General features: G+C 39.8%; 1 protein-coding gene across 1 annotated transcript in view; it reads right to left on the bottom strand.

Annotated features, from left to right (window-relative positions):
- LOC115778311 (transcription initiation factor TFIID subunit 4) overlaps nt 1–17005 on the bottom strand; it is a 106471-nt gene that overhangs the window by 21070 nt on the left and 68396 nt on the right. The window contains exon 13 of the mRNA XM_030726380.1: nt 10587–10709. Within this exon, the coding sequence (XP_030582240.1) occupies nt 10587–10709 (123 nt within the window). The remainder of the gene's footprint in view (nt 1–10586; nt 10710–17005) is intronic.

The following is a 17005-nucleotide window of genomic DNA, read 5'->3' as shown; positions in this document are numbered from 1 at the left end:
TAACGACAGTAAGTCACACAAAGGCACAGGAGTTTCTTAAGTGAGCCATAACAGAAAGAACTCTATGTATGCCTCTCCAGGGCTCCACCATGTAAGTTTCAGAGGCTCCGTGTTGACAACTTTATTAGCAGCTCTTGCGTTCGAGTCATTCGATGCCATTCTCGCATGTTAAGAATAAGGAACTCGAGGCTCAGAGTCTCCATCTCCTCCAGGATGAGGGAAATATAAGCAGTCACAGCATGGCAAAGCAGTGATTGAGGCATTTTCACTGCTTATCCCTATGAGTGGTGAAAGCGTAGGATGAGGCGAGTGGGTTTGCACAGTGCGGTATAGCACAGCATGGGGCCCACGATGTTAGGCTGTCCCCACGTCCCTGGCCAGCAGGCTAGCTAGAGAGCCAGCCATTACTGGTCCGCCTCCATAGCAGCGAGGCGGAGGGGGAAAAAAAAATGCAGCAAATTTCATTCTTCAGAAATTTAATTATATCAAGATTAACAAGGGAGGTAATTAATTTCTTTAAGATGGGTATCTTTTAAGTGCCTCGGGCTCAACTTTGTTGTCAAAACTGTATATTTAACCATTATTTCAGGGCAAAGTTTTAAAGGCAGAAATGAGGGGGATATCTACTTTGCCACGAATATGAATATATAGGAGCTTCTTATCTAAATAAGGAGACTATAGTGTCATAACTACCATGTACATGTATAAATGTATGCTCTATTTAGGAATCACTGGCAAAAGAAAAATAATTATTACAAATCCTCACCCTCTTAAAATAATGGCCTAAGTCATTTTTTAACAAGTTTTATTTTTGCCTAAATTGTCATATTTTCAATGTTTGGTTCAGTTTTTTTTCCCTGTCTTTTTTGAAAAACCAGAAAAAATTATTTAGGCCATTATTTGAGAGGACACTGATTACTTTCCACAGGAAGCTCTGAAAGAAACTGAGGTGGTATAACCCTAGGAATAAAAGTCTTTGTAAGATCAGGGTCCTTAAATCACATGACAAAGCCAACAGTGATCCCCAAACCTGTTCCCAAAGGTGTAGAAATAAACAGGCTATTCAAAAATACAACTGCACTAAACTCCATTAATTTTAATCCTGCATCTATTCCATCATGTTAAAAAGAGGATAGGCAACCACACAAATATATATACTTTGTCCCTAAAGCAAGAGACCATTAAGAAGATTAAAAGTTTTTGAAGCTGACCAAAATCTTCATTAGAAACAAGTGCTTATACATCATTTTAGCAGCACTGGTATCACGTAAAGCAATGATGGCTGAATATTTGGTCATTTCACTGCTCTGCCCCTTTAGTGCAGACTCAGATGTCTCAACAACTATTGGTCTGCCATTAAATGCTGTACAGACATATGAGATTCCCAGAGGATTACTCATAAAACTTTGATAATCTTTATTTTTCTTGAATTTCTAGTTAAAAGATTTGATATATATCCATGATATACACATATCATGGTGAAAAAAAGAATCTGAATTACAATTTTGTGATCCTATGACCTTTCATGTAGCAACCCCAGCAAAGTTTTCCCTTATTCTGTAAAATATTTCAGTATCTACTGGATATATATATACATGTAAAAAACTGAGGTGGATATGTACGATATTGAGTGCAAACATTCATGATCCCCAAAGAAGCAGCCAAATGAATTGTTAAGAACAATTTTCTCATATATATTAACCAAATTCAATTTAATTCAATTCAGTTAATTAAATTCATTTATGTAGTGTCAATTCACAACAAACAACATGTTCTATTGTAAGGTAAAGATTAGAGAGAATACCCCTATAATCTGATGATCTGTGATGAGCAGTGGTGACAGTGGGAAGGACCCCCCCCCCCCCCCCTTTTTTTTTTTTAACAGGAAGAGGACTTCGGCAGAATCAAGCTGGGGGGGTCATTGCTGCACCTGCCTAGGGGGTAAGGGGGAAAGAGAAGAGAAAAAAGGAGAGCATAGGGAGACAAGGAAAAAGACGAGTGGAGTGGAGAAGAAATGCTTAGTGCATCAGGGTCACCTGATCCAGCCCCAACTATAAGCTTTATCAACCCAAAATGGGAGCTGGTTCCACAGGTTAGGGGCCTGATAGCTGAAGACTCTGCTTCCCATTCTACTTTCGGAAACTCTATGAACCATAAGTAAACCTGCAGTGTGAGGGATAATAATCTCTTGGGATAATATAGTACTAAAATGTCTTTAAGATATGACAGGGCCTGATTATTCAAGACTTATATGTGAGGAGAAGGATTTTAAATTAAATTCTGGATTTAAAAGGTAGCTAATATGTCAGAAATATCAGCTCTTTTTCTAGTCCCTGTCAGTAATCTCGCTGCAGTGTTTTGGATTCGAGGCTTTTAGAACAGCCTGATAATAAGGAATTACAACAGTCCAGCCTAGAAGTAATAAATGCATGAACTAGTTTTTCAGCATCACTCTGAGACAGGTTGTTTCAAATTTTAACAATAGTTTACAGATTTAAAAAAAGCAGTCCTACATATTTGTTTTAATGTACAGACATATCCAGGCCAGAAATATTTTCAAATATCTAGTTAGACACCATGTTTCTAAGATTTTTACAGCTGAGTACAATAACCTCACTTTTTGTCAACATTTGTCCAAATTTTATTTAATTTTGAAGATTACAGGTCATCCAGGCCTTTGTGTCTTTAAGACATGCATGCAGGTTAACTAAATGATTTGTGTCATCTGGCTTTACAGATAAATATAACTGGGTATCATCTGTGTAACAATGAAGATGTATGCAGTGTTTTTTTTTTTAAGATTATTGCCAAAGTGAAGCATGTAAAAGTACCGGCCCAGCACAGAACCCTTTGGAACGCCATGACTAACTTTTGTGTGTGAGGAAGATTCCTTGTTTATATGAGTAAAGTGTAGTAAAATAGTCTCTGTAGTAAAATGGTGTGATCAGCAGTATCAAATGCTGCGCTGAGGTCTAGAAGAACAAGCACAGAGATGAGTCTGGTATAAGAAGATCATTAGTAACCTTCACTAATGCTGTTTGTGTGCTATGATAGACTCTGAATCCAGACTGAAAATTCTTAAAATGAAATCACTGTTCTCTAAACGATCACATACAGTAGCTGATTTACTCTTTGAAGAAATTGTAAAATGAAAGGAATGTTGGAAATCGGTCTATAATCATCTAAAACTAAGATGTTAAAAATCTGACTGCAATTTTAGGCATTTTAGGTCAACTGTACATCTATTGATCACATAAGCTTCATGTTTTCATGTTTCACAACAGAACTAAATGGGAGTGGGAAAAAAAAAGGTATTTGACATAATTAAAGCAAAAAAACAATGTATTCTTTTCATGCTATAGCTCCATTTAACCCAGAGTACATAGTGTTAAAATCCTAGTGGGTACAACTGTGCTCTGCATTGTGTAGGGGAAAGGAAAGTTGGCGAAGTTCACTGTGTTAAAGCTCTAAAAACGGATGGCATCTGGCCAAGGAACCCCTGTAACCATTCGGAAGACTCAACTCTGTCTCCTTTGTGTCCTCACTAGTAGAAATACTGAACTGCCTTGAGACGTAAAGCCAAACTAACATTAAAATCTTCTTGACATTATGAAACCAATAGCAGCCTCTCTGTGCCCTCTTTAATCATATTTATGTAGTATGTAGAGAAAGGGAGCTCACACAAGAATCCTTGTGCTTCATTGCATCCGGATATAAGTCATGCTAAAGTCACTGCAATCTACTTCAGATCCTGCCCTGATTTACATTAGAGGTGAAAAAAATCAAATAAATGCAACAGCTAATCAGGGGTTAATGTCAGTGCTCCCAGTGGATTTAACAATAGCCTCTATTTGGTTAAGAGCAAAAAGAGAGCTCCACAAGAAGGTTAAGTTAGCTGTCTTTGTCCACTTTGTGTATGCTTCAGACTTGGAAAGGAGCAAAAGGAAAGTGAGAGAGGCAAGGATGCTGTGGTAGTACAAAACAGGAGGTAGCTGCTGTGATTACATTACATTTGCTCATTACTGCCACTGCTCCTTCTACACAAGCGAGTAGGCACGACTTTTTAACCATATACTAACCCCAACAGAATCTGGGCAGAGAAGGGAATAAGATGGATAGGAAATAGAGACGAGGAGGAGGAGCAAGTGTTTTCCTTTATGCCGTGCCTTCTACTATCATTCGGTTGGCCTGTCTCCTTCTTAACCAAACAGCCTGGTTGGTCCTAGTCCTCCGAGTCCTTATGCACACCCTCCAGCTCCGGAAGCCTTGTACTCTCAGAGTTTCCTGTTTGTCTGGTTGAAGACCTGGACATTTTACTCCCAGGCGGCACATTGGGAGGGACATCGGAGAAGGAGGAGTAAGCAAAGGAGAAAAGCACAAGAGAGAAGGACAGAGGGGAGGTTGGCGGGCGAAGGCAAAGGGAGAGACACTGAACACTCCCGAGTTGGGATTGATTTACTTCATTAACCGAGATTACAAGTTTAACTTACAAACCAGAGGTCAAAATTTCTCATTAACAAGGGGACCGTGGAGAACCTCGGGGCTTGGAGACCACTCTTATTACTGACTACACATTTCAATCTGTCTTTGATGTTCCATGTCTGCCTTTCTACCCCCTCTTTCCCCCTCCTATTTTTTGGCAGCGAGGTTGATTTTAATTGTAGCTATAGAACAGAGCATAGTTTGCCTGTAAGCCAGCCTCCACATCTGTAGTGAGTGCAGCTTTAGTGATATTGGGTGCAGTCCATAGCTTGGGGCTAATTTTAATGGTCCCCCCCCCTCCCTCCTTCATTGGAGACTCAGATTGTTTTCCACGTGATTCCTGTTAATTTAGCTTGAGGAAAGGGCATCAGTTTTCCTTGTGCTTTTCCCCCTCTCTCCCCATGCCTCTCACTCTATTGCCTCACTCCTTCTTTCTGATCTACAGCCTCAAAGAAAGAAGGTGAAATGAATTCAAATGGAAAAATAGACTGTGCTCACTATTAAATCGCTCGCCTACCTTTGTCCCTTGCATTGCGCCTGGTTGAGACAGATAGGAGAAAGCCAGTGTGGCTGTACAAACTGGGGCAATTTAGCTGCTATTGTCGCTTTTACGTCAACAAACAAAGCTCTTCCTTTGATGTGATAAATGGCCTAAGTGCCTGGATGATAACTCAGAGCTCATAAATGTGTCAAGGATGTTTCAAAGCTCTGAGCATGTTTAACACTGCAGGACATTGTGCACTGAGGCACATTTTGCATCGCAGAACCTTTAATGCTAACCTTAGATGTACAGAGGCGTCTCTGTCTCTCATAAGCTAGCAAAACAGCAACAACTCAATTCAGACAAGATTCACCAAATGAGAAGAGAGGAGATCACAACATACAAAAATCAATGAGTGGAAATGAAACAGTAAAGTGTTCAAATCGTATTAAATGTGTAAAAGGACAGCGTACAGAGGGTGTGATGGAATAATCATTATAAACAGAACTATATTTGACGTGTCTGTCTCTCATCCTTGATTCACTGAACTCAAGTCCATCTTTATCTCGTCTAAACACAACATACAAATGTTGGTGGCTGGAATGGAATACAGTTAACTTATGTGTAGGATGTAGTAGTAATGGCTCCTTAATTTTGATCCAAAAGGAAACAGATATTATTTTCCATTAATTCTATACTTGTTAAAGTACTCATAAGGCCAAAGGTCATTTGAGCCTCGTTGACTTTGCCATATAACTTCGATCACGCTTTGCCTGCACACTTCATCCCTAAACCACCTATAAATGGTAGCTCACCCTTGACTTTTGTGCTGAACTTAACAAGCCTGTGTGTGCTGATAGCTGGGTAAAGGTTGTAGGATTGGGACAATTGAGCTGGAGGCAGAGTTGCAATGGGTGTGCCTGGGCAGCCTCTGCCCGTGCACTGACCCACCGTTGGGGCCACAACAGGCCCTCTTCCAGCAAGCCAGCAGCCCCAGCCATTGGTTCCTTGGAACTAATCCACCCCGAGGAGCCCTCTAAGGCCCCCTTTGTTCCATCCTGCAGACTAGATCAAGTTGGAGACAGGCACTCCAGTCTTGACTGGCTATCAGTTTCACAGCTTCTGGCAATCTACATCCAGGCACAGGCCCAAGTGTGGCCAAGCCACCATCAAATTAAAGGTGTTTGAATGGGGGGACGATTCGGCTGGGGGGGGGGGGGGGGGGGGGGGGGGGGTTGAAATTGTGTCTCGTGAATTCCTTCACAGTCTGAACAAGGTGAAAAGGTGGTCTGATCAGTGAAAAAATAAGCAGGAGTGAAGGGATAGAGAAAAGGAAGATTTCAACAGGAGCTCTGCCTCTCAGAGAACAGAACAGGATCTCAACAAGGCCATTATCTGGCTCCTAATTTGAGCTCTGGCACAGCACTGAAGGGCTGCCTTTGTCTGGGATTAATGCGGAAAGCTCAGGATGCGATGTCAGAGGGAAATAATCAGCGTGGGCCCTTCATAACGTTGGCTGCTTGTGCTCCTGGCCAGGGCCCCCGGCTCATTTTTGTGGAGATGAAATCTATGACAAGCCCCTCAGTGAAGCTAAGAGCAGGCAACAGTCCAGTAACACCCACAGGCCTCCAGGCATCCTGTGACCCCCTTAGAAAAGTCACATTCACTTTGCTCTGGAGAAGGGAAAGAGAACGCCGCAGGCGCTTCCAGCCCATGTGAAATGAAGAAATGTGAGGAGGTGAAAACGAAGTGAAAATAAGTTAAGATTCCTCCTCCGCCCCCTCTGCAATCCCTCCAGAGGAGGGGCACACTGTGGCTTTACTTTGTTATGCCTTCTAATTAAACATATACAGGACATTAAAAAAGGAAGGAAAATATAAAAAAAAAGCCAACAACTCCACCATAATGTATATTCATGTTTATGTTGTGTAACTTCATTTAGGAAAACAGTTTGAGAAAGTAGTTTTTTTTTTTTTTTTTAATGCAGCATGAGGTCGGGGGCTAATACCCATCAGGGTAAAACATTCTGAAAGAGGTTGGCACTGTACTCAAGGACCAGAAATAATGCTTTTATTTTGTTATTTATGCTTTTTTACCGTTTGCATTACCATGCTCCTCTGCAGCATATTGCTGCTAAGCGAAGGATGCGAAGATGCAACTCGATAAGTAGGTTATTAAAATGACCAATTGACATTCAAAATTCAGGCTTATTTTAGAGTCATCATATTTACAGATGAATATGTGGAATTTAAATGTTTCCCCTGCTGCCTAAAGGAAAAAATATGATTTGGTACAGCAAGTGGGCATGACTTCATGTATAACCCCGTGCTACAGAAATGTGATACTGAGGTTGTTGCTTATGGAACTCCTAACAGGAGACGTTTCCTTGTAAAGCCAGCGTTCAGCTTATTTAAAACCGCAACAGAAGTCACATAGAAGTGTGTCACTGTGCTCCCTGTACAATGCAGATATTTCCTTACATCCATGTCATGTCTCCTAACTTAGATTAAATAGAAATCCATCCATCCATCCTCTTTCGCTTCTACTTTTCAGGGTCGTGGGGGGGTGGGGGGTGGAGTCTATCCCAGCTGTCATAGGGTGAGAAGAATGGATCTCAAATATTAAGACATGCATAAATGAGTCCAACAAAGAACCTTGTCTTCAAGATAAACCTACTTCCAGAAAGGTACTGCCTCATCACTCTAAAGATTCAGATTTTATCCTCTTCATTTACTCCCTCCTTAGACATTTGTAGGTAATCACTACTGCTCACTCAGAGCACGCCACAAGCCCGACTGTTTTTGAGATGCTCTGACCCAGTCATCTGGCACTGACAATCTGGTCCTCGTCAGAGACACTCAGATCTAAACCTGCCGATTTCATCTGCATCCAACATGGTGACTACAACTGACTGATAACAAATATGCTCCACTAAAAATAATGTGTTCAGTTCAAAAATGTTCATAATCTATTCATAATTTGTGTTCACTGATGTAAATATGAAATAAAATGAACCATTTTAGCACAGGGTGATAGTAACCCTTTTGACCCCCATATGAACCCCACGTGAATATCACACGCCACCCAGTGTGGCTTGTTATTATTGTTTATCTGGATGCCTGCAGTGTCAGTAGGTCTAAAACCATGTCTGCTTCTCATTCCAGTGATTCACATTTCATATCTTGATTTGTGCCTCTTTGTGTGGTGCGTAGCACTTTACTAGACTTTGTTTATTTATTTTTCAGGTCCATTTTTATGTCTTCAAATTCCTTTTGACACTTCAAATGCATCATTTTAAATAATTGAGCATGCAAATTATGTGTTCACCAGTAAAATAATAATCGGTAAGCGTTTTAATGGAAGCCCATAAACAAAAGGCACTGCCAGTAGGGGATAAGACAACTACAGCAAAGAGGCCACATTATTCTATCAGCAGTGACAGAGGACCAGATGTGTTGATGGTCAAGATGTTCACATACAGACGCTGGGTCTGCACGGATAATTAAAATTAAACAATCTAGGATTTTATCAAAGTCACTGCATGAAGCAGCTTTTAAAAATACAGTATCTCTAGACCTTTCAGATTTGGACACTGGTCATTTAATTTGTACATCCATCAAGAGTCTGTGTTTGGTGATGATCTAAAATCTGAAAATCTTTCCTATTAGCCTGATGTTTGATGTTCACAATCAATCAAAACAGATGCTGAATGTAAAGTGTTGTGTTCTTGATAAAGAGGAATGAAAACTGCTTGAATTTGAAGTATTTAGCTATTGCTTAAGAACTTTCATGTGAACACCCAAAAAGGCTAAAATATACTAAACAGCCACTTCATTAGGTACACCCGTTCAAGTGGTCATTGATGCAAATATGCAATATGCAAGTAAGTGTGTGGACATGGTCAAGACAAACTGCTGACTTTTAAATCAAGCATCAGAATGGGAAAGAAAGGTGACTTTCGCGCCTTTGAACAGGGCGTGGCTGTTGGTGCCAGATGGGCTGGTCTGAGTATTTCAGGAACTGCTGATCTACTGGGATTTTCCCACTTAACTCCCTCTAGAGTAAACAGAGAATAGTCCAAAAAAGACAAAGTGATCTAAATATTGCATGGGCTCACAAGAATTGGACAACAGAAATTTGGGAAAAATGCTGCCAGGTCTGATAGGTCTCAATTTCTGTTGTGACATTTTGATGGTAGGGTCAGAGTTTGGTTTAAAGAACATGAAATCATGGTCCATCCCGCCTTGTATCAACAGTTCAGGCTGGTGGTGGTGGTGTAATGGTGTTGGGGATATTTTCATGGAACACTTTGGGCCACTTAGTACCAACTGAGCTTACCTGAGTATTGTTGCTGACCATGTCCATCCCTTAATGACCACAGTATACCCACCTTCTGACAGCTGCTTCCAGCAGAAGGACACACCATAAAACTCAAATTAAAAAAAAAAAATTTTTTTTTTTTTTGCTTGTTTTGTTTTTTCATCACCCAGTAAAGACTCAACTTTTGTTTATTCAAGTTGGCTTCATGTCTTGCATTTGGGTTCTCTCTATAGCAGCAACATCACATATTGTTCAACAGAGGCTTAAAATTTGCAATAAATAACACATTTTTTTTGCACTACCAAGTGCCACGTTTATGACTACCAAAAAAACCTTGAACATTGTGTGAAATGTGAAAAGTATGACTTAACAACAACATGGTAATTAGATTCAGGAGAATAGCATTAAAAACTTCTCTAAAAGTAGATCACCTTAGATGTGTTCCAACAATGTGACCAGCAGCCAGTATCAGAAACCACAACATTACCTGCAGTTATGCATTGTTATTCTTGTTCACTGTCTTGCAGATAAGATATTCAGTGACTCATTTTTTACTATCTAGTACTTACCACAGTCAGGGATGACAGGATTATGTAAAATTACCAGTGAAAACTGCCTACACAAGAACCTTAAACAAAAGACAAAATTTGGGGGGAAAATAATGTTTTTGGATTACAGCACTTTTTTGTAAGGCTCTAAGCTTAACTCTGAATTCAGCTCCAGTTTCACCAACTTATTATCATAAGTAGGTGAAAATGGAGCTGAATTCAAACTTAGAGGATGTAATAATTAGTTTGAACAATATGTCTTTATCACAATGAACTGTACTCTGCTTGTAGTTTTGTTTTTTGTTTTTTTTTAACTGCATGGAGCAATATTTAGTTGTGGATAAAAAATTAACCAGTTTTGTTAATTGTAATTTGGTTTACTAAGCAGACGCTAATCCCTTTGGGGGTGCATCAGGAAGGCCATCCAGCGTATAAACGCCGCCAAATCAAACATGTGGAGCTACCTGCTGTGCCGACCCCTTGTGAATAAGCAAGCAGTCGAAAGTCGCTTAAGTTTACTTAAACATAATAGGTATTTTTGCTTATCAGAAATAACAGGAAAATGCATATATTTCTGTCAAATAAAGTAACAGACTCCTTGCTTTTACTGCCATCAGACCCTGGAAATTATTGCCATGCCCACTAACTAGAAATGGTAGAACATAATAGATTAAATTCAAAGTCCTCTATCCACATTACATCATAGATTTCTACCAAAGTTACTGGTGAACCTGGTGTTGGACAACAGCTCTTACCTCGGTCCCTGATGGTGTGGCCCCCGGTGAATCCACTTTACGTTTTTTTCGGGGTCCAATGGCGGCTAGTGCTGTAAGGTTGGCATCCCGCTGCCTCATCTGGGCCAGTTCCTGTTGCTGCATCTAGTGAGGACAGAACATAAACAATTAGAGGACAGCCTTACTATGTACTGCCACATTTTTACATGTTCAAGTTAGTAAGTTAGTAAGTCATGTGCACATAATGAATATGCACCATGGCAGGACATGCAGACTCAGCACCTTACGGCTCCTCTCCTATGTATTTGTTGTTGTTCTTTCATGACAGAGTTCTGTTATCCTTCTTATGACATTTTATACTTACGTCTATCACATTATTTTGTTCTGAATGTCACTCACCATGTGAGGTTGACAGTCATAATTTAATTATGCTTGTACTCTGACAAAGGTCTGGAATGGTGAATCTCGACTCCAATATCAACCTAAAAATTGAAATAACTGCACAAACTGTAAAAATAAACTTTTCACTTGCTAGCACTGATCATGCACACCTTCAAAATATTACATCCTCCCTTTGAGTAACCCAAAACTAAACAAAGGAGCTGCATAGCAGTTATCTGTAGCCACACTATTCACCTGAAAAGTGGAACTTGCAAAGATTCAAAAAAAAGATTCTTGCAGATATTCAAATTTTTAAGAAACTGTCACACACCTGATGAAAATGACTGAGCAGACAAGATTACGATCAAATGTAAGAATAAGAATTAAAGGAGACAGCAAAAACAGGTCTCTTAAGCTTCTACTGTCTACCCATGTACTGTATAAGCAAAATTTCCAGAGCAGAACAAAATGGTAGACTGTTTTCAGCCATTAACAGAGCTCCTCTCAAAGACCATGTGTGTAGTCACATGGTCCTGGGGAAGGGTGGGGGGTTGGGGGGACAGCCTAAGGTAATGTCACGCCTAACCGCAGGGCTGAGGGGGAACCCAGCATTGCTGGGAGCTGCCCTTTCTATTGGGTGGAGGTGTGAGGGCCTGGGGCCATGGTATAGAGGGTGTCAGTACTCCCTTCAACATGCAAACAAAGTATATATACACACACACACACACACACACACACGCACACGCGCACGCATGCCTATCAATCTTGTCCGCAGCACAGGGAATGCCTACCCACCAGCTTGCCTGCGTGTCTGCCCGCTGGGGGAGAGAGGCCTGGGTTGAAGCGTACAGGGACAATCAATGTGCGCCTTGATGTCTTTCATGTTCTTTTATGTTATCGCTCAGCATGTGTTTGCTGGGCACTGGTGTTTGTGTGAGGCATGTATGTTGTCTGATCAGGGGAAAATTTCATGTTACTTTCAGATGGCGCTCTGTAAAAGGTTGCTTTGGTGTACAAAGTCTGATCTTAAATGTGCATGCAGTTGCCTCTGATTTTTTCCTAAAACCCCGCTGGCAAGGCATGCCCTTTAGGGTGTTGCCACTTCACATTTAGCACGGCGGAATGTTGAAAGATTCAAACACGCTGACAACACAAAGTAGGGGGAATAATAGCAGCAGTACCAACCAGCTGAATATATAAACTACATTTACTTATCCTTTTTACAATGAGCAGTGGTCAAAATAGAGATTTTGACTAATAGTAATAATATGGACAAGTGTTGAGTCAGGCTCTTAAAGTCATGCAAATCTATACAGACATTATAATAGAGTCACAGACTAGGGATTGTGGCTGGATGTGGCAAACAGAGTGGATATGATTCTTGCCCCTGTCCACATGGAAAATGCTGCATTAATATTATCACTGTTATCCTTATTAGGCTTTGCCACAAACAACACACAACCCTCTTCAGGCCTGACCTTAAAGAATCCCACTGAAAAGTGAGCTGTGACAGAGCGAGGGACAGAGAGAGATAGAAAGAGAGTGAGAGAAGTCCGCTATCTCACTGATGGCACCAGGATGCCGGCAACTCTGGCTGGCAGTTGGCACCAGGCATGGGCTCCCAGCGCCCACAGCAACTGCCTGCATTTTCAGATTTATGACTGTATGATGAATGTAGACTTCATTTTACCATCTGCAACCCTCCAGTCTGCGTTTCCCGTCAGTAAAGTGGCCGCCATGACAGTGGGAGACTTATTTCTGATTTCAATCTGGTGCCATTATGCAGAGTCTACCTTCCTTTGTTGACTGCCAGCAGATACAAGACGCAGTTGGGTCAGGCTGGGACAGATTTGCTTTGCCTTACAAGTTTTTCTGGCTACCCTTTATTCCAAACATTCAGATTTGTATGCTCATATGGTCACACAGAGGCATACAAATACTATGAAATAGTAGCAGCAACAATAGTCACCTTTAACTGAACTGAAAGGTATGTCAAGATGACACCATACCGTAAGTTTTTACAAACACAGCTGTTCCGTGAACATCAGAAAAGAGGAACAGCTGTGTTTGTAAAAACTTACGGTTTTTACAAACCGTAAGTTGATTTTTTTATTTTTATTTTTTGCAGCGACTATCGCCAAACACAAAAGAAAAGCAGAACTGCAACATCTAAGTGCAATAATCGCTCTGTACCTTCTGGAGTACCCTGTCAGCACTGTTAAGCGATAGGTACAATCACTGCCAAAAATTGCAAAGGTCACCACTGGAATTCTTCCCAGACTGGAAAAATAATCAGCTGACAGGATGCATACATTTGCCAAGTCCGATCAACGGTACCGCATAAATATCTGCTGTTCTGAAGTCACTTAAATACCAGTGCTTCCAGTCTGCCGGTATGCCCTTTGTAGGCCAAGAAATAGGACTTGTAAAGTCAAATTATTAGCAAAGGTCAAGAGATGTAGAGCATTTTTGTGATAACTCAGAGAATCAATCTACAGCTTTGTTATGAGATTTTAGTTTGTATGCACACAGAACAATGTTAGGTGACAATTATACAGTCAGTAAGGTAAAACTGTTAAAGAGAAAATTAGTAACGTTCTCATTAAAATGTTCCTTTTGTTTTTTTTTAAATGTAAATTATGATTACTGGACTGAAATAGATTTTTGTCTATGTATTATTATAATAGTCTACAGCAGATTAAGTTGCCTCTGAGAAAGATGAAACCAGCTGTTTGTGTACATTTAAGATTTCTGAAATTCGTGTACATTATTACTCAAGGTTTTAAAAGAGAAAATAGCAAAATCCTCTTGATTTGGTCTGAATATGCGCGGTAAATAAACTTGGATCTGGAACTGGATTGTTGTTTTGTTCTTTTAATTCACCTGTTACCCCACATCTTGATTTATTTCCAAATTAACTCAAGCTCTGTACCCTTTATAGATTGGCTAAAGCATCTGTCAAGACTTAAGTAAGAAATAACAGGGCTTTTTCCTATCACAGAAGAAAGAGCAGTATGCCCCCTTATGATGCAAAAATGTCTAAAATACAGAAACAACCTTAGAGCGGTCTGACACGCTTGGAGTGAAGAGGAGGATAAGCTGTAGGAGCCATGATGGCCAACCTGCCGTTCTCCATCTCTGCTGTTTTTAACAAAGTCTTTTCTCTCCACTCCCCCTGCTCCTGGCCTGGGGGGCTGCTTGCAGCCCTCCAGACGCTTACAGACAGATGTCCTTGCTAGAGCAGAACACGCTCTGCTTGACGTCACAAGCAGCTACAGGGCTGTGAAGGAAGCTAAAGGGCTGTCTGCCCTGCAAAGTCCACAGTATACTGTATAAGGCAGATCATTGCTTTTTGGGTTTTCAGTTAGTGTCTGTCCTAACACCCCCCCCCCCCCCCCAAACACCCCCAAAAGCTCTGATCCAACATGGCAAAGTGGGGAGCTTTTGACTATATAGACAAAGCATATGTTGCATTTGGTGAATGCCCTTCTACCACCCAGGACCCCTGGTCGAGTGCACACATTTTAAACAAAGATGGGTAATCATGGCACTGGCTTTTGTTTCCAAGTTTACAGGCTGAGCTACAGGATCTAATGAAAAAATTTACTTGGGTGAGTACACTGAATAGAATAAAGTAAAAGTGAATTAATAGGTAAAAGGTAAAATTGTGCCAAAATGTGGAGGGGAGCCGTCATAATAGACTTAAAAAAAATACAAACTATTTAAAAAAGTGCAATAAATTCACTGATTCTTCCAGTTTCTACATTCATAACAGCTGTGCTTAACAGTGTACTGGTAGACATGGGTTAAAATATATATAAAAGCCACTCTCAATAAAGTTTGACTATCACTTGTTTTCTGAAATACAGCTAAATCAGCCTTAAAACTAAAATAAAATAAAAAGTGTTAAATTAACACCAATAGTAACCGTAGTCAATGCCAGCAGTGTAAGGGAAGGAACAAAGAATGTAACTGGCAATCCGTCAACTCATTAATTGTAAAAGATAAAAAGTCATTGCACTGACTTACAGCAGCAGTGTGGAAACTGTCTATCCCTTCCCCTTCTTATACTTGTGGGTATACCATACAGCTTGAAGTATATTATGACCACGGGACCAGGACATGTCAAAAATACCTTTGCAAAAATCTTTCTTTTTTTAAAGTTTTTTTTCAACTGAATCACAAATAAACACCTTGTGAAACCCTCAGCAATAAGGTTTAAGTTTTTAGCTTCACTAGCAGTATGGCTCCAGGGATCAGAATGTCTTACACGACATTATTAGATGAATTTGTGAAATTTTGCACACATTCATGTTAATTAAGTGGGAGGATCATTGTGACTTTGGTGATCCTTTGACTGGTTCAAGAACTGTTAGATAAACCATCTTGTCATCTTGTACAGCCATGACGCTGTAGTTTATATTAATTATTAATGTAGTATAATAAAACTGATTAATATTATATTGTAATAACTTTGAATTGATTGTTCATAAGGACAGTTTGATATTTTGTATTATGTTATGTATTATGCTATGAAAATATTTGCATGCAAACACACTAAGACAGTGAACATGGTAAACATTATATCTGCTAAATATCAACACAGAATTATCACTGGGAGACTATTACATGTGTATATGTAGCTGTGTATAGCAGTGTAGGCCTTCAAAGTAAACAGTATAGCTGTCAATAACTATAGATTTTTTTTGTCTTTCCAACAAACTAAAGTTTCTTTTATATTTAATTGCTAAGAATTTGATACAAAACAGAAAAAATATGTGTGCACATTATTGTATTTTGGGTTATAGCACTATTCATATTAATTTCATATGTTTGAAATGAATTTATCTCATGCAAGGGCAACATCTTTTCTTCAGCACGAATTCTAACACTGTTTTTTTGTTTGTTTACTCATTGCTTTTGAAAATTAGGTATCGGTAACATCGCATGCTCCTTTGTCTAAGCTTCCCACTAACATAAGTGTGTGTTGACATTTTATGTATGTTTTTTATGTATGTCTGTAATCCATGCAACTCATTCACCTGACACCCACATGGCCGACATTACGTGAACATCTGTGAGCTGCATCTTGAGGCCTTTCTTCATGTGAAGTGCCTGGCAGTTAGTTTGCTGCAGGCAGAGGGCCATTTGCAGTAACCAATCAGGTTTCCCTTCTCCATCTGCACTCATACACTACAAAGAGGTGAGTTGAGCCACGACCCACTAATGTAGGCAAGACTGGATAGAGACATGTATAGCTTCATTACAACAACTGAACTGCATATGGTAGAATTCCATGAAATAAATAATCCTGAATTTGTATTAAAGATAAACAATATTTTGAATGCCTAAAGTTAAACTCTACTGTATGCAGCATATTGACATCATAAACAGCACTTAAAACTATGTATATGCAAAACTGTACAGATACCAATCTTCCTCAATAATAGATATTAAATCACCTAAATCTGAAAATTTTTATAATAAAGTGATGAAAACTGTTTTGAAATTCAGTTTCATCATACATTCTTTACACATAAATCTCCCTAAATATTCTGGCAAACCAGTGATTGTAGTATTTTACCTATGGAGCAAAATATGCATGATCTAATAGTCTAGTACAGTGTGTTCCATTTCCTCTGAAGCTGAATATGTCTGAAGTTCTTCCAGGGCAGAGGACCAATTATTTAGAGCCCTCAGTCGTCCCCGGAGCTAAGGTCATTATGTGAGTGTCACTATCACAACCCTGTGGTTCTTCTTCATATGCAACTTATTTCCAGGAATTAAAATGTATACATGGACACTGCATGTAATATGTGAATAAACTGAATGTGTCTTACAGACTTTCGTGGCTTTACTTTGGAGTAAGTAATACTTCTATAAATAATAACATTTGCACGACACATTTTGCCAAGGAGCAGTGTTTAATGAAGGAGCCAGAAATCAGTGTTAAGCAGATTCTGACAGTGTTACACTGGAGCGACAGGGGGAGAGGAGTGATCATTAAAAATACTGCTTATCTAAGGGAAAATTTCCTACTTTAAATGTTCTCTCGCTTT

This window comes from Archocentrus centrarchus, chromosome 3, assembly GCF_007364275.1.
Source record: "Archocentrus centrarchus isolate MPI-CPG fArcCen1 chromosome 3, fArcCen1, whole genome shotgun sequence".
Classification (NCBI taxonomy): domain Eukaryota; kingdom Metazoa; phylum Chordata; class Actinopteri; order Cichliformes; family Cichlidae; genus Archocentrus; species Archocentrus centrarchus.
Note: the sequence above shows the minus strand (reverse complement) of the source record. Positions and strands in the feature narration are given on the sequence as shown.